General features: G+C 47.8%; 1 protein-coding gene across 6 annotated transcripts in view; it reads right to left on the bottom strand.

The window, feature by feature from the left end:
- Positions 1-24004, bottom strand: part of CACNA1G (calcium voltage-gated channel subunit alpha1 G) — a 561987-nt gene that overhangs the window by 192413 nt on the left and 345570 nt on the right. For all 6 annotated transcript variants that reach the window (XM_075349676.1, XM_075349674.1, XM_075349672.1 and 3 more), the window contains exons 11-13: positions 23351-23465; positions 23110-23265; positions 2670-2738 (exon numbers count right to left, since the gene is read on the bottom strand). In XM_075349676.1, coding sequence (XP_075205791.1) covers positions 2670-2738; positions 23110-23265; positions 23351-23465 — 340 coding nt within the window. The remainder of the gene's footprint in view (positions 1-2669; positions 2739-23109; positions 23266-23350; positions 23466-24004) is intronic.

Below are 24004 nucleotides of genomic sequence, written 5' to 3'. Positions count from 1 at the left end.
TCACAGATTATGAGATAGGTCTGTATAAACCATTTACACCAATAGAGATTTCTATTTTTTCTCATCCGTTTTGATCATCTAACAATAAAACCTTTATATTAGAGTTGGTGGGAATTGATTCACAGAACCTGACATCCATTAGGTCAAGACAGTGACCTGTGACTGCTAGACATGAGCCATGAGAACCGCCTTGTACCTAACACCTTCTGCTGTTATTCTCTTGGTTAGCTGGCATGTTGCGATATCATATGTATATCACACTGCAAAGATGATGTCATGACAGGTTGGTTATTCAAGAGAAGAGCCACGGATGCTGTCTGCTAAGAGGCGTTTCACACGGCTGCCTTCCAGCATCCACAGATTACTAATGTGACCAATGGACCGAGTTGTGTAAACTGAAATTCACACCAACTATACTACTCTACTTCCTTTTCTTTATAATGGGGTTGTCTTTCAGATATCTGTTCACATGCTACATGCTACAATCATTGTGTTTGACAGGCAGACTTTTAAGCAAGCCTGATCAATTTTTTAGCAGACTAGACAGATTTCTATCACATCAAATCAACATTTACACATGTTGATCTTAATCAATACAACATTCATAGAACACATATTAATAAACGGTGCCAGGAACCATCTCAAGAGATAGCCTGCCCTAACCATAATATCTGGTATAATGCTCCAAGAAGCAACTTAACAAAAACATGTGTGGCCAGAACAATCAGATCCAATAACCCAAGAATGAAAAAAGCATGAAGCGAAACGTGCGTTGGGTTGTGTGGTGGACCTCCTTATGGGTGAATTGTGCACTACATGGTCGATTTAGATGATTTACCAACACTGTTTAGTGTCTAGAACAGTACACTAATTGCCTATTATTATTGAAATTTATTTAGAGATACTTGCCTCGTCACTTGGAACTCTCCTGATCTGCACTATATGTAAACCCATTCATTTGGTTGATTTTGTTCCCCCATCTAGGGTATATCTATTTATTAACTCCTTGTGACCTCTATTTATTGTTTGTTACATGTATTTTTTTAAAGCTCTCGTAATAAAATAGATATTTTTTCAATTCATAGGTTATTGGATTTGTTTGTTCTGGTCACACATGTTTTTGTTACATGTTGATTTTAGTCTGATTAGACATAAATTAGTGGGACATTTGTACATATAAAAACACCTTAAACTAACTAAACCAATTTTTCACATCTAAATTGCACTTTTATGGATATGTTCTAATCTCATGAGAAGATCACTTTACCTAGTATCCCTAGGAGTCCCTTTACAGAAATCAACAAGCAGACCGCTCTTTAGATGTTAACTGAACGATCTGTAATAAATTGTTCAGTGCACATAGGCTGCTAATGCTCTCGGCAGAGCGAGTCCTGTCTACATGCGCCGCCAAGAATGAATGATCTTTTGTGCAGCACAAAAAGTCATTTCACCCTTCAAAACAACATTTTGTTCATTCATTAAATTATCATAATTCCTTTGATCATTCATTCATGATAATCTTGCGGTGTAAATGCACTTTAAGACCACAGTTTTTTTTTCAACCACAAATGTAGTGGTCGGGTCCAGATTGTGTCTGTTTCTTTAAGTACATTCACTTACATGTAATATCATGTTATATGTTATAAGTAAAGCATTTCTGATTTGTTGTGTTCTAGCACCATCTACTGGTGACAACTGTTAGAATCTGAAGTGTGCATTGGGTGTTATCCTATTGGCCAGTTCTTCGTCACGTGGCTCAATAGGTGGAGCTATTCTCCAGCCTCTGTCTGAAAAGAATTGGAATGTTCTGATTCTGGCTGAGTCTCCTCTGAGGGAAGACATTATGTGGAGTTTCTCTTCACCACAAGACTCCTACTAGGCCCAGGCCTCGAATTTCATAATTTCCTGACTTTTACAGCCAATATGCTGAAGGCTTCCTATCCTGAATCCTCACTGGCCAGATATACATTGTGCATCTCTTCAGACAGTAGGGCATACTGAGTATATACAAGACCCTACTGCACGCAGATTAGGGAGGTTTGAGGGTCTACCGCCCCACTGCAATATTAGTGCCATTGTCCATGCACCAGCCGTCCGGTCCCCGTAGCGCGCTGGGCAACTTTCTACATTTGCTTACAAGTACTGCACATGTCTGAACTAGCAGTGATAACCCCAGTACTCCAGGTCTATACAATCTTATTATCATATCTTCCCTCTAAGCTCAAGAGACTCTGAACCTGCTTCTAAAAGCATACCAGTATTACATCTGAAACAAATCGTGCTTTTAAAGCTCCAGAACCCTAATTGCACTTCAGTCTTCAACTCCAAGCTGTATTTGCCATGGCCTACCCACAAAAGACCGTTAAACATATATTCCGTGTTGATTTTCTTTGTTCCTGCTATATTAAAGCAACTGTTATCCCCAAGATCGTGTCTGTGGACTGTCCATCGGCTATGGATACTGTGTGGGGGTGGATAGCAGGGAACATCAGGGCCTTGTAGACCACCCAGGGAACACGGCCCCTGCACCCTTGTGCCAGAACAGCAACTGTGACATATAGAACATTTGAAGTCCTCTGTCCCTGGGCCCTTACACAAATATAACATAAGAACAAATTCTGAGAACTGAGAGAATAAAATGACATGGTTCAAGAAGTGTTTATGCTCACCACAAGAGAGTCAATAGGCAGGTGTATACAGCTTAGGTGCGCGCTAATGTCTTCTCTTTTAGATACTTCCTGTAAAAAAAAAATCAACCAAAATGAATCTAGTACCTGTATAATAAAAAACACAAAATGTCTCTTATATGTAATTATATTGATCATTATTTGTATCCCCCATAATTCAGAATAGTTACAGATAGAAACTTCAAGATAACACAATCACCCCTAATAAAAGAACGGGGTCATATGCTCATAACATTGTATAACAAAAAGAAAAAATTATAGAAAATATAGGACACACACACCTTTTGTTTTGAATTAATATATAGGCGTACAAATCTGCTATGTGGCCAATATACAGCCATAAACATATGTATATGATTGTACTTATAAAGTAAAACTGCTCAGCATAATTGAGTACACCCCCTTGAAAGTAAGATTTTATTCACTAGCTCATTGAATACAAGAACAATTTTCACAATTCTGACAGTACTGAATTTCATATAACATTTTTTAAACCATAACATGAAAGTAAGGTTAATAATATAAATTTCTCTCCAAAATCTTCAGTTTTACTCAAATTAGTTGATGCATAGATGAATACACCTAACATCAAAAATTACTACATGTAGTATTTTGTATGACCGCCAGGATTTTTAAAGACAGCACCAAGTCATCTAGGTATGGAATGAACAAGTTGGCGACCGATACCATCATCTATCTTTTTCCATTTTTCTACAATGTCCTCTTTTAGACGAAGATGCTAGATGGAGAGTGCTGAAGTTTTCTTCAGGATTGCTCATAGGTGTTTTGTTTGGGTTTAGATCAGGAAGGATACATATTTGCCAACTGAAACACGTTTACCCTGTTCTTGATCAGAAATGTAACAGATGAAATAGATGTCTATTTTGAGTTATTGTCATATTGGAAAACTGCACGTGTACCAAGCGCATGGAGTGATGGAAGCATCATTTCTTTCAAAATAGAGCAGTACATTTGTAAATTCATGATATCATTGTTATGTACATGCTTCTCAGCACGTGACATGGGGCACGCCTGTAAGAGGTCATTTATCGCCTCTCACTCAATCTTGCTCTCAACCTCTGTTATAGGCTATAAACTGAGCATAAATTACACCTTGACACAATCAGGAGACCCCAGATACACAACGCAGTGCCACCACTCAACAAACACATGGGGTGATGAGTCCCCAATATATATATTAAGGTTCAAGAGTCAAAAAGCCACACACTATGAAAGGATATTAATTCTTTAGCGCATACAAGGCCCAATCTTATTAAAGTTTTATTTTCAATATAAAAGTGCAGTGCTTACAAAAAAAGGTATAAAAAAAGAAAAATGAAATGACACAAATAAGCAAAACAGTTATTAAAAATGGAGAAATAGCAGAAATATATAAAATTTTCTATTAAAAGTTAATATAGCTCTCCAACACCAGCATCACTCAGGCACCACAAAAGGACACTGCCACCTCCTTGTTTCAATGTAGACACAATGCTCTTAGATAAAGAAATTTAGAAGAATGCACATTTAGTACACACATGGTACTCACAGTACCATGAGCAACATGAGGTCTGGTGTTTTAAAAATTGGTTCCTGGGGCACTTTAGAGAAATGGTCGTACTGCTGATTCCATGACCAAATCAATGTAACATTGAGCTGTTAGTGCGTCTGAAATGAAGACTAGAGGGGTCCATCTAAGGCATTTTTTGTCACCTCACACCATAATCCTGGAAGTAGGATCATCTCTCTTTATGGCGGTGCACATGTGGTGTCTGTGACGCCCTGGCCGGGCCAGGTAGTCACAGATAGGCCCCTGCATGACACCTTTCCCTCACAGGTGACATCAGCCAACCTTTTAAACCCTAGTCACCTCCCTCAGGGCCTGATGGACACACCAGGGGCGGAACCAGGTGGTTGGAAGACGCCCACCAAGGAGTCTAGACAGCTCGGGGCGGGAAAACAAACAGATGAGTGTTAGAGTTCAAGTTAGAGAGGAGTGTGGGCTGGAGCTGTGTGCAGCTCCAGTAGAGGTGAATACCCCAAATTGAACGGCGCCAGGGTAGGAGCCCTGGTGCCATTGGCTAGGAGGCAGACGGCGGTCTCCGTCTGCAGGAGCCGGGAAGACGGCTCGGTGGAACCGAGGTGGACCGGGACAGGGTAGTGGCCCGCCGTTACCGACCCGGGGAACTGACTCGGAAACCGGAGCACACAGGGGGGTATTCGGACCCTGAAGCTGGGACCAGAAGCGACTGGAACCGGTTAATTTACCAATTGAGGCCAGGACTAGAGGTCCTGTCCCACCCAAAGTCCCTATTAGAGAACAACAGCCCACCGAGGGAGATAGAAGGCCACCGCCAGGGCTCAGAGATCCGACGAGCCAGCGTCTGCGGGCAAAAGGGCTCCCTAGGCCACATCCAGCCGGGAGCAGACTCCTGAAGTTGCAAGCACAGGCAGTCCACCATTTCACAAAGGTGCAGGAGAAAGACAGAGACCACCAGCCGGGTGGGGGACAAGAACGCAGCCGGCTGCGGGCACCGACCACCATCACCTTGGTTTACCAGAGACTCGTGTGTTTCCTTAATAGTGAGTACTCCAGCACCCTGCGGTCGCCCATCTCCCTGCACCAAAGTCTAATGGGTTCCGGGGCCACCATCCCTGCCCATGGAGGGGTTAACAACTTGCTGCGCAACATCTCCCCCGGGTGCCCTGTAACTGCAGCGGTGGTGTCCAACCTCACCACACACCATGGGTGGCGTCACAAACTTAATACGGCTCAGCCCATACATATACGTCCTACATCCACCATCCCAACCCCTTTTCATTTGGAGTGTCCACAGGACCACCCGGGTCCGGAGACCCTCGAGCCACCCACCGGAAGGTCCGGATCCGAGCAGCAGCAGGCTGCTGGTACGGGGACGGCACATGTCTAGAGCAATTTTCGGCTATCATTGCATCTAAGTAAAAATCAGAACTCATTGGTGAAGAAGATAGACCTTCACTGCAGCCTCCACTGCCATTTAGCTTTTCACCATGATAGCCTTAGGGAGTGACGGCATTAGATCAATGAAGAGGCCTTCACGATGTGATGTCACATAGATCCTACTCCAGGGATTATGGTGTGGCATATATGTAAAAGCCGGATCCCTCTAGTCTCCATTCCAAGTCAAATAACAGCTCGGCTTTACGTTGACTTGCTCGTAGATCAGCCATTTCTCCAAAGTGTCTCAGGAGCCGGTTCATTAAGCAGCTTTCCCAAAAATACTTTGGGTTTTGTAAAAGTGTATGAAATGTTGCACAATTTTTGTAAAAACTGAAGCTGCAAAAAAAAATGTTGCAACATTTGTTGCTTTTATGCCAGTCCTGGCAATCTACTGTTTGAAAGTGGACATAGCATGGTGTGTGGTCAATAAATTCATCATAATTTAGACTCCTGGCTGGCGCATATTTCTAGTGGCAGAAAGACACACTAAACTTATTTAATGAATTTGGCGCCTTTCACTCAGTTGCTCCCTTTATTAAGGCTCAGACTTAGGGCTCATTCAGATGTTAGTGATTTTCCTTGTATGCAAACATAGTCTGAGTTTCATTAGTGTTTTTGTTCAGATTTTCATCAGTATTTGGTCAGTGTCAGTTTTTATCATCAATGTTTTATCATTGATTTTCACTATGGACAAATAAATAAACTATAAGGCTTTTCCGATACATTACAATGTTAATCTCTTAACATTGTGGCCCACACACGGGCCACAAAACACCATGGACTATAATGGCCACTGTCATGAATGTAGTTATGGTTCTAGAGATCAAAAACCTTGAATCATTGCCTGCATCCCCCCTTCCCGCGTGAACAGGAAATTGAAGCAGGTTATCTGACGGAGAGCAGACATAGAGTATTTATAGATCATATAGATGAAAATCATGGATAGAACATGTGTCAAATTGAGATTTTTACAAACTTCGCTGACTGTCATGCGGGTGTCGGGATCTGTTCACACTACTGATTCTGACACTTTGTTTGATATCGTCTCTGATGTCTATGATCAATACAGTCAGACTCAGGCATCGACCTGCGTAGTGGTAGTTCATAAGTAGGCTAGCAAGAATTAATCTCTACTAGTCTGCTTGTTAGTTTCCTTTGATCACATGTTTTGAGATAGCCAATTACATCTGCTCCCCTCCTATACAGTTAGGTCCAGAAATATTTGGACAGTGACACAATTTTCGCGAGTTGGGCTCTGCATGCCACCACATTGGATTTGAAATGAAACCTCTACAACAGAATTCAAGTGCAGATTGTAACGTTTAATTTGAAGGTTTGAACAAAAATATCTGATAGAAATTGTAGGAATTGTACACATTTCTTTACAAACACTCCACATTTTAGGAGGTCAAAAGTAATTGGACAAATAAACCAAACCCAAACAAAATATTTTTATTTTCAATATTTTGTTGCGAATCCTTTGGAGGCAATCACTGCCTTAAGTCTGGAACCCATGGACATCACCAACGCTGGGTTTCCTCCTTCTTAATGCTTTGCCAGGCCTTTACAGCTGCAGCCTTCAGGTCTTGCTTGTTTGTGGGTCTTTCCGTCTTAAGTCTGGATTTGAGCAAGTGAAATGCATGCTCAATTGGGTTAAGATCTGGTGATTGACTTGGCCATTGCAGAATGTTCCACTTTTTTGCACTCATGAACTCCTGGGTAGCTTTGGCTGTATGCTTGGGGTCATTGTCCATCTGTACTATGAAGCGCCGTCCGATCAACTTTGCGGCATTTGGCTGAATCTGGGCTGAAAGTATATCCCAGTACACTTCAGAATTCATCCGGCTACTCTTGTCTGCTGTTATGTCATCAATAAACACAAGTGACCCAGTGCCATTGAAAGCCATGCATGCCCATGCCATCACGTTGCCTCCACCATGTTTTACAGAGGATGTGGTGTGCCTTGGATCATGTGCCGTTCCCTTTCTTTTCCAAACTTTTTTCTTCCCATCATTCTGGTACAGGTTGATCTTTGTCTCATCTGTCCATAGAATACTTTTCCAGAACTGAGCTGGCTTCATGAGGTGTTTTTCAGCAAATTTAACTCTGGCCTGTCTATTTTTGGAATTGATGAATGGTTTGCATCTAGATGTGAACCCTTTGTATTTAATTTCATGGAGTCTTCTCTTTACTGTTGACTTAGAGACAGAAACACCTACTTTACTGAGAGTGTTCTGGACTTCAGTTGATGTTGTGAACGGGTTCTTCTTCACCAAAGAAAGTATGCGGCGATCATCCACCACTGTTGTCATCCGTGGACGCCCAGGCCTTTTTGAGTTCCCAAGCTCACCAGTCAATTCCTTTTTTCTCAGAATGTACCCGACTGTTGATTTTGCTACTCCAAGCATGTCTGCTATCTCTCTGATGGATTTTTTCTTTTTTTTTCAGCCCTGTTCTGCTTTCCCTCAATTGAGAGTTCCTTAGACCGCATGTTGTCTGGTCACAGCAACAGCTTCCAAATGCAAAACCACACACCTGTAATCAACCCCAGACCTTTTAACTACTTCATTGTTTACAGGTTAACGAGGGAGACGCCTTCAGAGTTAATTGCAGCCCTTAGAGTCCCTTGTCCAATTACTTTTGATCCCTTGAAAAAGAGGAGGCTATGCATTACAGAGCTATGATTCCTAAACCCTTTCTCCGATTTGGATGTGAAAACTCTCATATTGCAGCTGGGAGTGTGCACTTTCAGCCCATATTATATATATAATTGTATTTCTGAACATGTTTTTGTAAACAGCTAAAATAACAAAACTTGTGTCACTGTCCAAATATTTCTGGACCTAACTGTATATGCTGGCTAGATCCTTTCTTCTATACCAGCTATAGTTTATTTTAGCTGGTCTGGAGAGTTGTTATGATCCAGGCTACCTGGTGATTGTGGTACTTATTGCGTAGAGCGGTTGTAGGGTTAACCCTTGTTGCCTTTTGTTGCTACCTTCCTGCTTTTGCTTTTCTCCTGAGTCTATCTCTGTCTATTCGTGTGTGTGTGTGTGTGTGTGTGTGTGTGTGTGTGTGTGTGTGTGTGTGTGTGCAGTGTGTTAGAGTTTTGGTTTTCTCTTGTCTGTCTTTCTATCTTATTTCTACTCCTTCATTCCCTGTTGGGAGGTGGGAATCAGATAATATCTGGTCAGAATAGCCAGGCACGGGACTTGGGCATCTCTACCATCAGTCGTAACCCTGATGTTAGGGAATGCCTAAGGTCCCCTAGCGTGAGGGACAGCATAGGAGCCTTTGTCCCTCGTTATCCTTCAGTGACATCGTGACAACATGTCTGTAAGAAATGGACATCTGAATGGATTGTGCCTGGGTATATAGCTAACTGTATTTCTGTACAGTTTCAGTGACTTACATAGATAGTATTAATGCAATACATAAATATTTCAATGAAAAAAATACATGTTTCTGTAATGTACACAGTAATAAATGTCTGACAATAAAATGTGCACAGGGTTAAGATCTATTCCCACCATTGGTAGATACTGACTGCACCTCAGTGAATGTGAACAATTAAAATACAAACTACAGTAAAATTGGTCTAATTTCTAAAACATGAATTCTTTGTGGAACCTAAAAGTAGAAGATATAAGTAGTGACTGATCCGGTGGCATGGAATGATGAATGGACTAAGTAATAGTCCTTGTTGTTATGATAAACAGCACTGTCTATTGTGGAAGCTGCCGCTGACGCTTCCATACACTCAGCACAAAATCATTTCCTTCTCGGTGAAAACTGAATATAAATTATGTGAATGAGAAATGAACCAGATTAACAGAACAAACGGTGCGTGCTATTTATAAAGGACACTATCAGAAACTGTTTGCGGGTACCTTGTGTGGTCCCCTGTAATAAAGTGGGAGATGTGTTGTTTAGAAATTCCGCAATTTTTTGGGATTTGACTGTGCCGGTGAACTTGCCGGAATCCAGGGTTAGGTGAGTGTATGTGTGACAGGCAGGTAGATGAGATTTTAACAAATCCTATCCAGGTGACACAGATTATTGCCCCACCGCTGACCAGTGGTACAGTTTTTTTTAAATCGGCAACATGCCTATGTCTGTTGGGAAGGGTAGCGATTTGCCGTGAATTTTACCCACTAAAAGGGGAGAGTAAAAATCTGCAGTCAATCCTAGCGTGCAGATTTTGCCATGGAAAGTAGTGTTGTATTGACAGATTGCACGGGTCACGTGTGGACAGGGCCGTATTTGCCACTAGGCACCCGTGGTCCCGTGCCTAGGGCGGCAAGTTGTGGGGGGGCGGCACTTTCTGGCAGCAAAAAAAAAAATAAAAATATATATATATATATATATATATATATATATATAATTTTTTTTTTTTACATCCCCGCCCCCTGCCCCCCCTCCGTTGCACTTCGCTGTGTTCTCGGGGGGGGGGGGGGGGTGAGAGGGAGGAACGGCGCACTTCTGTCTCTTTAAATACACGGAGGGCGCCAGGCATAGTGAGCTGATTAACCCCGGAAGTTCCGGAGCCTGCACTTCCGGGTCAGAGGCGCACGGGCGCGCCAATCAGCTCACTGCCCCGTGCTGCAGCGCCCAATGCTGCAGACGACACACGCCACGGAGGAGGACGCGACTGGAGCTGGAGCCAGCCAGAAGAGGATAATCAGCAGAGCAGGGCAGCAGGCACCGGAGCAGGTATGCATAAGGCAGAGCCTAGAATGTATGGGCACCTTACAGGTTAGTTGATGATCGTTGCGATGCCTCTTTTTGGCTGGGGGGAGGCTGGGAAAAGAGAGAGGCTGGGGGGAGGCTGGGAAAAGAGAGAGGCTGGGGGGAGGCTGGGAAGAGAGAGAGGCTGAGGCTGGGGGGAGGCTGGGAAGAGAGAGGCTGAGGCTGGGGGGAGAGAGAGGCTGAGGCTGGGGGGGAGGCTGGGGGGAGAGAGAGGCTGAGGCTGGGAGAAGAGAGAGGCTGAGGCTGGGGGAGAGAGAGGCTGAGGCTGGGGGGAGGCTGGGGGGGAGGCTGGGGGGAGAGAGAGGCTGAGGCTGGGGGGGGGGGGAGAGAGAGGCTGAGGCTGGGGAGAGAGAGAGGCTGAGGCTGGGGGGAGAGAGAGGCTGAGGCTTGGGGGGGAGGCTGGAGGGAGAGAGAGGCTGAGGCTGGGGGGAGAGAGAGGCTGAGGCTGGAGGGAGGCTGGGGGGGAGAGAGGCTGAGGCTGGAGGGAGGCTGGGGGGGAGAGAGGCTGAGGCTGGGGGGGGAGGCTGGGGGGAGAAGAGAGGCTGAGGCTGGGGGGGAGGCTGGGGGGAGAGAGAGGCTGAGGCTGGGGGGGGAGGCTGGGGGGAGAGTGAGGCTGGGGGGGAGGCTGGGGGGAGAGAGAGGCTGAGGCTGGGGGGGAGGCTGGGGGGAGAGAGGCTGAGGCTGGGGGGAGAGAGAGGCTGAGGCTGGGGGAGGCTGGGGGAGAGAGAGGCTGATGCTGGGGGAGGCTGGAGGGAGAGAGAGGCTGATGCTGGGGGGAGAGAGGCTGATGCTGGGGGAGAGAGGCTGATGCTGGAGGGAGAGAGGCTGATGCTGGAGGGAGAGAGGCTGATGCTGGGGGAGAGAGGCTGATGCTGGGGGAGAGAGAGGCTGATGCTGGGGGAGGCTGGGGGAGAGAGAGGCTGATGCGGGGGAGGCTGGGGGAGAGAGAGGCTGATGCTGGGGGAGAGAGAGGGGGAGGCTGGGGGAGGCTGGGGGAGAGAGGCTGATGCTGGGGGAGGCTGGGGGAGAGAGAGGCTGATGCGGGGGAGGCTGGGGGAGAGAGAGGCTGATGCTGGGGGAGAGAGAGGGGGAGGCTGGGGGAGAGAGAGGCTGAGGCTGGGATAAGAGAGAGGCTGAGGCTGGGGGAGAGAGAGGCTGAGGCTGGGGGGAGGCTGGAGAGGAGGCTGGGGGGAGAGAGAGGCTGAGGCTGGGGGGAGAGAGAGGCTGAGGCTGGGGGGGAGGCTGGAGGGAGAGAGAGGCTGAGGCTGGGGGGGAGGCTGGGGGGAGAGAGAGGCTGAGGCTGGAGGGAGGCTGGGGGGGAGAGAGGCTGAGGCTGGAGGGAGGCTGGGGGGGAGAGAGGCTGAGGCTGGGGGGGGAGGCTGGGGGGAGAAGAGAGGCTGAGGCTGGGAGGGAGGCTGGGGGGAGAGAGAGGCTGAGGCTGGGGGGGAGGCTGGGGGGAGAGTGAGGCTGGGGGGAGGCTGGGGGGAGAGAGAGGCTGAGGCTGGGGGGGGAGGCTGGGGGGAGAGAGGCTGAGGCTGGGGGGAGAGAGAGGCTGAGGCTGGGGGAGGCTGGGGGAGAGAGAGGCTGATGCTGGGGGAGGCTGGATGGAGAGAGAGGCTGATGCTGGGGGGAGAGAGGCTGATGCTGGGGGAGAGAGGCTGATGCTGGAGGGAGAGAGGCTGATGCTGGAGGGAGAGAGGCTAATGCTGGGGGAGAGAGGCTGATGCTGGGGGAGAGAGAGGCTGATGCTGGGGGAGGCTAGGGGAGAGAGAGGCTGATGCTGGGGGAGGCTGGGGGAGAGAGAGGCTGATGCGGGGGAGGCTGGGGGAGAGAGAGGCTGATGCTGGGGGAGAGAGAGGGGGAGGCTGGGGGAGAGAGGCTGATGCTGGGGGAGGCTGGGGGAGAGAGAGGCTGATGCGGGGGAGGCTGGGGGAGAGAGAGGCTGATGCTGGGGGAGAGAGAGGGGGAGGCTGGGGGAGAGAGAGGCTGATGTTGGGGGAGGCTGGGGGAGAGAGAGGCTGATGCTGGGGGAGGCTGGGGGTGAGAGAGGCTGATGCTGGGGGAGGCTGGGGGAGAGAGAGGCTGATTCTGGGGGAGGCTGGGGGGAGAGAGAGGCTGATGCTGGGAGAGAAAGAGGCTGATGCTGGGGGAGGCTGGGGTGAGAGAGGCTGATGCTGGGGGAGGCTGGGGTGAGAGAGGCTGATGCTGGGGGAGAGGCTGCTGCTGAAGGCGGGGGAGAGAGGCTGCTGCTGGGGGAATGGGAGAGAGGGGCCAATGCTAGAGACAGAGGACAAGGGTTGAGGGATAGTGCAATGACAAAATCTATGGGGGGAGTGTAAGGACTCAGAATAAGAGGGGGGCAGCATTGGGAGCTCATTATGGAGAAGGGGCAACATGTGTGGGCTCAGTATGGAGTGGAGCAATGTAGGGGAGTCAATATCAAGAGTGGGGTAGTGTGTGTGTGTGTGTGGGGGGGTTCTCAGCATAAGCGCTAGTGTGGTGGTCTTAGTATGATGAATGGGGCAGCATGGAGGTGTCATTATGGAAAAGAGTAAGGTAGCATTAGGAGCTCATGGAGAGGGGCAGCATGAATGGGACACTGTGAGGAGGGGGCAGCATGCATGGGACACTGTGAGGAGGGGCAGCATGCATGGGACACTGTGAGGAGGGGCAGCATGCATGGGACACTGTGAGGAGGGGGGCAGCATGCATGGGACATTGTGAGGAGGGGGCACCATGCATGGGACATTGTGAGGAGGGGCAGCATGCATGGGACACTGTGAGGAGGGGCAGCATGCATGGGACACTGTGAGGAGGGGCAGCATGCATGGGACACTGTAAGGAGGGGGCAGTATGCATGGGACACTGTGAGGAGGGGCAGCATGCATGGGACACTGTGAGGAGGGGGCCGCATGCATGGGACACTGTGAGGAGGGGGCAGCATGCATGTGACCCTGTGAGGAGGGGGCAGCATGCATGGGACCCTGTGAGGAGGGGGCAACATGCATGGGACCCTGTGATGAGGGGGCAGCATGCATGGGACCCTGTGAGGAGGGGGCAGTATGCATGGGACACTGTGAGGAGGGGGCAGTATGCATGGGACCCTGTGAGGAGGGGGCAGTATGCATGGGACCCTGTGAGGAGGGGGCAGTATGCATGGGACCCTGTGAGGAGGGGGCAGCATGCATGGGACCCTGTGAGGAGGGAGCAGCATGCATGGGACCCTGTGAGGAGGGAGCAGCATGCATGGGACACTGTGAGGAGGGAGCAGCATGCATGGGACACTGTGAGGAGGGGGAAGCATGCATGGGACACTGTGAGGAGGGGCAGCATGCATGGGACATTGTGAGGAGGGGCAGCATGCATGTGACACTGTCAGGAGGGGCAGCATGCATGTGACACTGTGAGGAGGGGGCAGCATGCATGTGACACTGTGAGGAGGGGCAGCATGCATGGGAAACTGTGAGGAGGGGACAGCATACATGGGACACTGTGGAGGAGGGGGCAGCATGCATGGGACCCTGTGAGGAGGGAGCAGCATGCATGGGACCCTGTGAGGAGGGCGCAGCATGCATGGGACACTGTGAGGAGGGAGCAGCATGCATGGGACACTGTGAGGAGGGGGAAGCATGCATGGGACACTGTGAGGATGGAGCAGCATGCATGGGGCATTGTGAGGAGGGGCAGCATGCATGTGACACTGTCAGGAGGGGCAGCATGCATGGGACACTGTGAGGAGGGGACAGCATACATGGGACACTGTGGAGGGGACAGCATGCATGGGACACTGTGAGGAGGGGGAAGCATGCATGGGACACTGTGAGGATGGAGCAGCATGCATGGGGCATTGTGAGGAGGGGCAGCATGCATGTGACACTGTCAGGAGGGGCAGCATGCATGGGACACTGTGAGGAGGGGACAGCATACATGGGACACTGTGGAGGGGACAGCATGCATGGGACACTGTGAGGAGGGGGCAGCATGCATGGGACACTGTGAGGAGGGGGCAGCATGCATAGGACCCTGTGAGGAGGGGCAGCATGCATGGGACATTGTGAGGAGGGATCAGCATGCATGGGACACTGAGGATGGAGCAGCATGATGTGAGGACAGTACAGATCATATTTCATAATTGAAGAAGGTGTGGTGGGTATAAGTTATAAGGGAGGGCAGTGTATAGTTTATTAGGGGCAGTGTGACAGTCACAGTATATAAGTGGGGACGGTGTGGTGGGAATATTTTATACTCATGCTATGTTTTGCTGTGCCTGTGGTGATCCCCATTGGGGGGGGGGGTTAGTGCCCTTCATTTCTCATTTACACTTTTTAAAGTGTTTTACAGAGTACATCTGCCTTAAACAGATTTCGAGTGCGAAAACTCAGTTTTACGTTGTCACTAAGGGGCGTGACCACTTAAAGTGCCTAGGGCAGCACGAAGGCAAAATACAGCCCTGCGTGTGGACATGTCATGGATGTACCCAGAGGAACAGAGAGCTGGGAAGCAGGCACCGGAGTGTCAGAACAGGGGTTATCCTGCTTCAGCTATTTGAAATCATGGCAAACATCACACAATAAAGTGCAAAGCTGCGTATTTCAGCACAGGGAAAGCACATTTTGCCAACAATTCCACGCGGAGTTACCCTACGACTAGGTGAGGATTGTCCTGGCTTAAAAACTGTTAACTTACATCTTACCACTGGGAGTGCTATCCAACCTCACATCCACTCAATGAGTACTGAACTCTGTCTACAGATGACCAGAACAGTTTAATACTACAAGTGCCAGCATATCCTGCTCATCTTTATAGTATTATCACATCAGCAGACCTGGCATGATGTGATAACCTCAGGAGCTGTGCACATGGAAACTCCTGGTATACTATATCACTATTGTATATGCTATATCCCACATACTACTGTGATAGATACATTTCTGGAAAGCTGATCTCATTTGTATAATGTTTTATTGTACCCATATCCTTTTACAAAAGTGAAATGTATACACAGCAATTTCCTAAAGGGCTTGTCCAGGGTACTTTATAGTCCACGAGCTAATTCTTCCATCGCTTTTACTTATTTTGCATATCCTACACATATGGTGGCATATCATTCCTGCGGGACAAGCAAACGGCCAGTGGGGCTGCTAGACTGGTAGAGCCTTATTCCAGGCTTCATGCCAACCACCTCCCTGTTAGCCCTCATCATCATACACTAGGGTATAACACTGTGCTTTCAAACAATCTTCAAAAATGTTGAAAAACTCATGAAATGACGAAAATACACACAAAAAAATGCTTCAGTTTACAAAACACCAGAGAAAAAGAGGGTTTCCTGAAGCTTTTTGCACTTGAAACCCGAGGTTTTTGGCCACCAGAAAAAGACGTGTGCACAGAACACTACTGGGACTGGAAGAAGAATTTTATTTCAAAACAATAATGGAATGCATAGATATTGTGTATAGTGCTTTTCACTATGCACATGATGTAAATGCTTTTTTCCAGCACTGATTATAGGTTGTATTTGCTCATTGCTCATTACTTTACTGTCTTGGCTTAAAGCACCAATGCAGCATTTTTTTTATTTCACCACTGGAGTGGTGCTTTAAACCTAAGTCCCCTGCCCCCAATCTTATACTCACCCTCTGGCGTCTTCTTCTTTTTTCGGCATCCTCCATTTCCACGACACTTGTTGTGTCCCATGAATGGGAACAACCTGTTGTATATAATTCTTGCATTGCATATTTTTCCTCCTATCAGGAAATTCCTTTATTGTTACTAGGTAGATTTAGACTGTATGAAGTTTGTCCCTATGTACCTCCCTTAGTTGGCTTCTGTATAGAATGCTCCTCCCTTCTCCTTCAGTTTAGTCTAGGGAAACCATTGCTGAAAAGACATGTCTACAACCCTGTACAGATTATTCCTTTTCACCTGCATTTACTTTGTACTTAATACAAGATTCTAGAAGAAAACTACAGCGTTTCTCCTTGTCTTCCTACAAGTCATCGTTGTGCTGAGTTGAGCTATCTGTGGAAGCCGTAGAGTGAGTAAAACCATACAGTTATCTAAGGGACTGATTACAGCGGTTGGATTCATTGCTATGAGGAAGAGACAGAATAGTGAAAAGGATTAGCTGTGACCGGGATTAGTATACATATATCAGTAAATAACCTGTTTCCAGGAGTGCTATACTGCATACAATCCAGAGAAAGGATTACCCCAAGGGGCTGATAACAAGCCACAGCATAAAACTTTATAGCAGCTTCAGACAAAGTGCAATGTAAAGTATTAACCTGTTATCAGAACTGTGTGCAGCTATAACCAAGAATCTCCCATAAGCTAATTGTAAATTGCAGCCAGAGACTCTAGACTGCTGGCTGCAGAGATTGCAACATTGTATTGATCTCCATGACAACCAGTGCAGAGCAGCATTCACCATTCCTGATGGAGTCAAAGAGAGCCCTCTCACTACCTGCTTTAAAGCAACAAGAGGAAGACATAGACTCACACTTAGGCTGGTTTCACACTACGTCTTTTTAACATCCGTTGAAAACGTTATTTTAGCGGAAGTACGGATCCAGTGCAAATGCGTTTTCATTTCAATGCATTTGCAATGGACTCGCGTTAACATCCGTTCACCTGCGTTTGCGTGCGTTATAGTGAGGATCCAGTGACTTGCAGTTTTTTAACATGTTTCAAAAACGCTACTTGTAGCGTTTTTGAGCTGCGTCAAAATACTGCAAGTCACCGGATCCTGACTAAACAGCACGCAAACGCAGGTGAACGCTGGCGTGCTGATAGACAGGATCCTGCTTTTGTACTGAGCATGCCCAGAAAGTACTGAGCATGCCCAGAAGCAGTCTCGCGTGATCTGTCTATCTATCTACTCCCTCCCTCACCCTCTCTCTCTCTATCTCTGTCTTTCCCCCTTCCTCTCCTCCCTCTCTCTCCCATCTGAGAGCTGCGGACACTCGTAACCAACGTAAATATCGGGTAACCACTTCTCTTAGTTACCCGATGTTTACGTTGGTTACGTGTGCAGACAGCCCTGCTCCTAGCAGCTGCAGACACTCGTAACCAAGATAAATATCGGGTATCCAAGGCCGATGTTTACCTTGGTTACGAGCGTCTGCAGCTGTCAGAAGCCGGCTCCCAGTCTAGTTCCCCTCACTCCCGATCACATGACTCCAATGCCCGCCCCTAAACATCCAGTGACAGGATCCTGCAAAATAAGACATGCGTTTGCATGCGTTTTTTGCTGTAAAAGCAGGATCCGTACTTCCGCTAAAATAACGTTTTCAACGGATGTTAAAAAGACGTAGTGTGAAACCAGCCTTACATTGCAGTGAAAGATCTAAGCGGTTGACCAAACCAACATGGAAGGTTAAAGAGAACCTAGAAACAGCCAGATGTGAACTGTTTACCCAGACAGCATTATTATGGCAAAGAGTGCAAAAACAAGTGACTGTTTTATCTGCGACCGGTGCTCATGAGCTACCATCAGAGGGAGCCCTTGAACAACTGTACTCAGCATACCGGTCCTACAAAGAGATTTGTAAAAAATATTCCTCTACCCTGCTGAGATCAAATACGTCTGAGTCTGAAAAAGAACTACAGGACTTCCAACAGCTTAATGCTGAACGAGACCGCACCGTGCGCGACATTGTGAGCAAGACTGAAGCAAAAATTGCGCAAATGTCAGGAGCGGCATCTTACAAATCCAGGTCCATTAAGAGCTCAAGGCACTCACTCAAATCAGGCTCATCAAGGTACTCAACCCTCAGCGAGCAGCTCATAAAGGCGCGCGCTGAAGCAGAAACAACAAAAGTACACGCCATCTTCGCCCAGAGAGAAGCAGAGATGAGAACAGAATCTGCACGCAAAGAAGCAGAGATTAAAGCAGAATCTGCACGCAAGGAAGCAGAAATTGAAGCCCTTCAGAAGGAATGTGAACATGTGGCGGCCATGGCAAGGCTAAAAGTCTTCGAGCAAGCTCTGGGTGGGAGCCAGGAAGGCAGCGCCAGTTTGCGTGATCTCGACACAGAAGACTCACTTAAGCGTACAAGAGATTACGTGCTGAGCCAAGCCGACGAACTGCCAACTACCATCAACATTCCCGTCAGTGCTAACACTTCTCCAGAGCCTCAAGACACTGATCCACCTACAGCTTCCAGCCTTCCAGGTCAGTCCAATGCACCTCAGACTTTCAAGCCTGAACCAGCTTCATATTCCAATGCACAGCCACACCCTGCGCATCAGCAACCTCCGTATGCCCATGTCTACATGCAACCTAACATGCCGGCAAGGCGCTACACTCCCAACAACCGTGTAGTTCCAGACCCGCATACAACAGAGACTGTACATACCAAACCGGCGGTCACTGGTCTAAACGCCTACGCCACTCCGTACTTTCCCATGTTCCCGAACCACGAAGCTACGAACAACGCAACCAGCATCACGCAGTCAGCAAATGTGCCCCAACTATCGGAAAGATCAGATATGTCCGACTTTGCGAGGTACATGATCCGCCGAGAACTCACCAACACCGGTCTCACAAAGTTTGACGACCAGCCCGAAAACTACAGAGGGTGGAAGTGTGCCTTCAAAACCGCAACGCGTGACCTCGGCATTACGGCTTCTGAAGAGCTGGACTTGCTAATCAGGTGGCTAGGGCCACGGTCTACTGAGAGAATCAAGAGACTCAGATCCGTCTACATCAGTGACCCAACAACTGGTCTTGCAACCGCATGGGACAGGCTAGAGAAAGGCTTCGGCAGTCCTGAAGCAATTGAAGATGCATTACTGAAACAACTATACGACCTTCCCAAAATATCTAGCAAGGATGCTTCAAAGTACCAGGAACTCAGCGACCTGCTGTCCGAGCTCCAGCTGGCCAAAACAGACACACACCTACCTGGCCTCAGCTACCTGGACACCGCTCGTGGGGTGAAACCCATAGTCGCCAAGTTACCTTACAACGTGCAGGAAAGGTGGACTACGGTAGGAACAAACTATAAAAAAGAGCACCAAGTCTCCTTCCCTCCATTCTCCTACTTCTGCGAGTTCATCAACGGCATCGCGGAACGTAAGGCAGACCCCAGCTTCACCTGTGGAGAACCAACCGGCTCCACTTCACCAGCTCCCGGATATGAGAGCCCTCATCAAAATGAGAGAAAACGTAGGGGCCCAGTATCAGTCAAGAAGACCGACGTTCTACCACCTACACCATCAGCACCAGACAATGGCACTGAAGGCGGGAAGGCGGAAAATCCGAACCGCCAATGTCCTATTCACAAACTGCCACACCCCCTGAAGAAGTGCATTGGCTTCAGGAAGAAACCCCTTCAAGAACGAAAGGAACTCTTGAAAGGGTTTGTGGTATGTTTTAGGTGTTGTGCCTCTACAGAACACCTTGCCAAGGACTGTAAGGTTACAATTAAGTGCATGGAGTGCGACAGCACGGATCACGTACAAGCGCTCCACCCATCTCAGCCTGATCCTGCACCCACACCTTCTCTTACCACAAGTCATGGCGGGGAGAGTACCGGCCAAGCTGCAAACCACCTCACAGTATCCTCCTCGTGCACCGCAGTCTGCGGAGAAGATCTCTGGGACAAGTCTTGTGCAAAAATATGCCTAGTAAGGGTATATCCCAAAGGTCACCCAGAAAGGGCCGTGAAGGTGTACAGCATCCTGGATGACCAGAGCAACAGGTCACTCGCCAGGTCTGAACTCTTCGACTTGTTCGGCTTAAAAGGAAATGCCTACCCTTACACACTAGGCACTTGCAGCGGCATCTCAGAAGCTTGCGGAAGAAGAGCCAGTGGTCTCGTGGTAACATCTCTGGAAAATACCGTAGAGATACCTCTACCGACACTCGTCGAGTGCAACCAGATACCGGCTAACCGGGAAGAGATTCCAACGCCAGAGGCAGCTCTTCACCACCCTCACCTGAGAACTATCGCCAGCAAGATCCCCCCTCTTGATCATAGTGCAAAAATCCTGATTCTGATTGGAAGGGACATCCTCCGGCTACACAAAGTACGCCAACAAATCAACGGACCACACGACGCGCCATTTGCTCAGTGCTACGACTTAGGCTGGGTGATCATAGGAAACGTCTGCGTAGGCAAAGTGAAGAGTCCTGACGCGATCTCCTCCTACAAGACGCACATCCTCCCAAACGGTCGCGGCACTCACTTTCAACCATGTCCGCATCACTACGGGGTGAAAGAGAGGCTGAGTGACACCAGGTGGCGACAGCAGCGTCCCGACTGCGCGGACGCATATCTCTGGGATGACGACTTCGGGTCAACAACGTTCGTGTAATACTATTGTATGTTCTGAGGATTTCGATAGCGTTAGGGCAATGACCACCAGAGACGAGTTCTTGGTACAAGATGTTTATAACATGTAACCACGGTAGATACACAACGGAACAAACACAGTAGAACACACACACGAAATACCTTCCCGAAACGGAGCGAAGGGGATTCCCGGGGCCACGCACCGGACTCCCCCAGGGAGACCACCAGAGCGAACCCCTATACAGGGACTGTCCGGCAATCACCCCGGAAGGCCTAAATGCGCAGCAGCCGGGACACAAGGGGCAAGTGGTGAAAGTCCAGGAGTGTCCGTACGGAATGATAGTCCAGAGTGGTTACGAACCAGAAGGAACCGGGCAGACGTGCTGATCAAAGACGGCAGACGGAGTCCGGGCACAGCTTGAAGAAACCGGGTATGGTCCAGAGTCGGTCGGTAGTCTTTCAGGAAGATCCAAAAGGCAATCAGGAAGTAGAAGCAGCAAAGCAGGAGCACACAGCAAGCAGTATACTCAGGCACTGGACTGGGCTTAGAGGCGGCCTTTTAAGCAGCTGGACAGGAAGTAGGGCAACAGAACATTAAACTCCATGTTAACTGAGGGCAAGCTCTTTCAAAAGAGAACTGGAAAACCCGGAAACCTGACAGTTCGAGTCTACAAATGAAGACAAGAAATTGGCTCCGATGAGAGAAGACAAAGTATTCATAAAGATTATGGATAAAGAGTTCTCTCAAAATGACTCTAACAGTTGGGTAACCCCATTACCCTTTCGGTCTCCAAGGCCAAGGTTGCCAAACAACTCCCAGCAAGCAACCGCAAGGTCCTCCTCTCTAAAACGCACTTTGGAAAGACAACCAGAGATGGAGAAATGCTTTGTCGAGATTACGCAAAATATCCTCAACAGAGATCATGCTGAACAGTGGCACCACATTCCCACCGAACAAAACCCAGCCGACCGAGGAACGAGACTCACTGCTGCATCCAAACTTGGCGACAACATGTGGCCGACACCTCCAAGTATCTTATACGAGGAGACCTGCGATAACTACGCCGGCAACATGTACGAGCTGGTGGAACCAGAATCTGACAAGGAAATGAGCCCGGTCGTCTCCGCTCGCTACACTTCAGTACCATCAAAACAGAAGTTGAGACCTCATCGCTTCAAGTGCTTCACAAGTTGGTCATCTGCGGTACGAGCCGTAGCTCGTCTTATTCACGTCGCTCACTGTTTCACCAACTACAAGTCTTCAACGTGCCACGGCTGGCGCATGTGTGTGATTCGTCCAGTCACCGAACTCGTGCTACTTTTACCAAAGGAGGACGTTACATGAACTAACTTTGTCGTTGGACACTGCCACGGCGGGGAGCGTACCTTTCCTTACCCCTGCTGTATGGAGACACAACTGTCCGTGTCCAATTGAACCTTGAACTTTTCCTTTGGATTAAAACTTTACCGTTGGATTATTGGGTTGGAGGAAGAGTTGGCATGTTTGCGGCTTCCCCAATCTGAAGATGGGTTTGTTGAACTTGAATTCATGTTTAACATTTTTCTACTTTTTCATTTTTTGCGCAAGGACAATGCGTCATCAACAAGCATGGACTTGAATTCAGTGCATTACGTTGCATTTTTTGTGTTGTCTCTTATCTCGTTACAGATTTCGTGACATCGAGGGACAGGATCTACTCCTTACATCGTAGAAGGACTTGTGAAATCATTTGATTTCAGACGGGGAGTGTTGTGTCCCATGAATGGGAACAACCTGTTGTATATAATTCTTGCATTGCATATTTTTCCTCCTATCAGGAAATTCCTTTATTGTTACTAGGTAGATTAGACTGTATGAAGTTTGTCCCTATGTACCTCCCTTAGTTGGCTTCTGTATAGAATGCTCCTCCCTTCTCCTTCAGTTTAGTCTAGGGAAACCATTGCTGAAGAGACATGTCTTCCTACAAGTCATCGTTGTGCTGAGTTGAGCTATCTGTGGAAGCCGTAGAGTGAGTAAAACCATACAGTTATCTAAGGGACTGATAATTAGAGCGGTTGGATTCATTGCTATGAGGAAGAGACAGAATAACACTAACAAGTGACTATAACTTCTGACTGCCCAGAAGTCAAAAGTTACATTACGAGTTCTCAATGAGGCTCTCATAGACTTGCATTGAGTTGTAACCTTCGATGTTCTCCATGAAATACTGGAGAAGCCAGCAAGTCACAAACTGGAGAAGACCAATGGGATTGATGCTTATAATAGATGAAGAAGCCGGAGGGCGAGTATAAGACAGGGGAAAGGGGACTTAAATTTAAAGCCCCTGTCCAGCAGTGATGCTGGAGTGGTGCTTTAAAATACAAATAAATGACAAACTGACATAAGTCTTACCTCGGTCTGAAACCCTTCCACAAGAATAGCCACCAACAGGTTAAATAGGACATAGTTTCCAAATGTCATCAGTGCAATAAAATAAAGTGCTGCCCATGAGGATGTTGAGGCCATTCCATTGTAAAGAACTTTATTCCAGTCTTCTTGTGTTAAAATCTAAATTGATCAATCAGATAATTAAAATCATATGAAGTATAATAATGCATTGTTTTTATTTTTGTACATAGCAATCATACAATACCTGGAATACAGTTACTGTCGCCCAAAGCAGAGAGTCGAAATTCTTTCTGTCTGGAAGAGTGTCTCCATCCTTTTCTGATGCAAATTTGCAGCCAAAAAGATGCATCCCTAAAATGCTGGCAAATATATAAAAATCAAAACTATTAGACGAAAACATAACATAATCGTCATCTATTGTGATGAATTTGAAAAAAATAAATCCTTTCACAGGAATTAATTTTTACATGTTATAATCAACATTAAGCGTAAAGGTGGCTTTACACTTTACGAAATCGCTAAAGCGATGTCGTTAGGGTCACGGAATTTGTAACGCACATCGGTCCGCTTTAGCGATGTTGTTGCGTGTGACACCTATTAGCGATTTTGAATCATTGCAAAAACGTGCAAAATTGCTAATCGGTGACATGCCCCCCTCTTCCCAATTATTGTTGCTGCTGCAGTAACGATGTTGTTCCTCGTTTCTGCGGCAGCACACAACGCTCTGTGTGACACCGCAGGAACGAGGAACCTCTCTTTACCTGCGTCCCGCCCGCAATGGGGAAGGAAGGAGGTGGGCGGGATGTTCCGGCCGCTCATCTCCGCCACTCCGCTTTGATTGGGCGGCCGCTTAGTGACGCTGCTGTGACGTCGCTGTGATGCTAAACGAACTGCCCCC

The sequence above is a fragment of the Anomaloglossus baeobatrachus genome, chromosome 5, assembly GCF_048569485.1.
Source record: "Anomaloglossus baeobatrachus isolate aAnoBae1 chromosome 5, aAnoBae1.hap1, whole genome shotgun sequence".
Classification (NCBI taxonomy): Eukaryota; Metazoa; Chordata; class Amphibia; order Anura; family Aromobatidae; genus Anomaloglossus; species Anomaloglossus baeobatrachus.
This window is presented reverse-complemented; position numbering and strand designations above follow the sequence as displayed.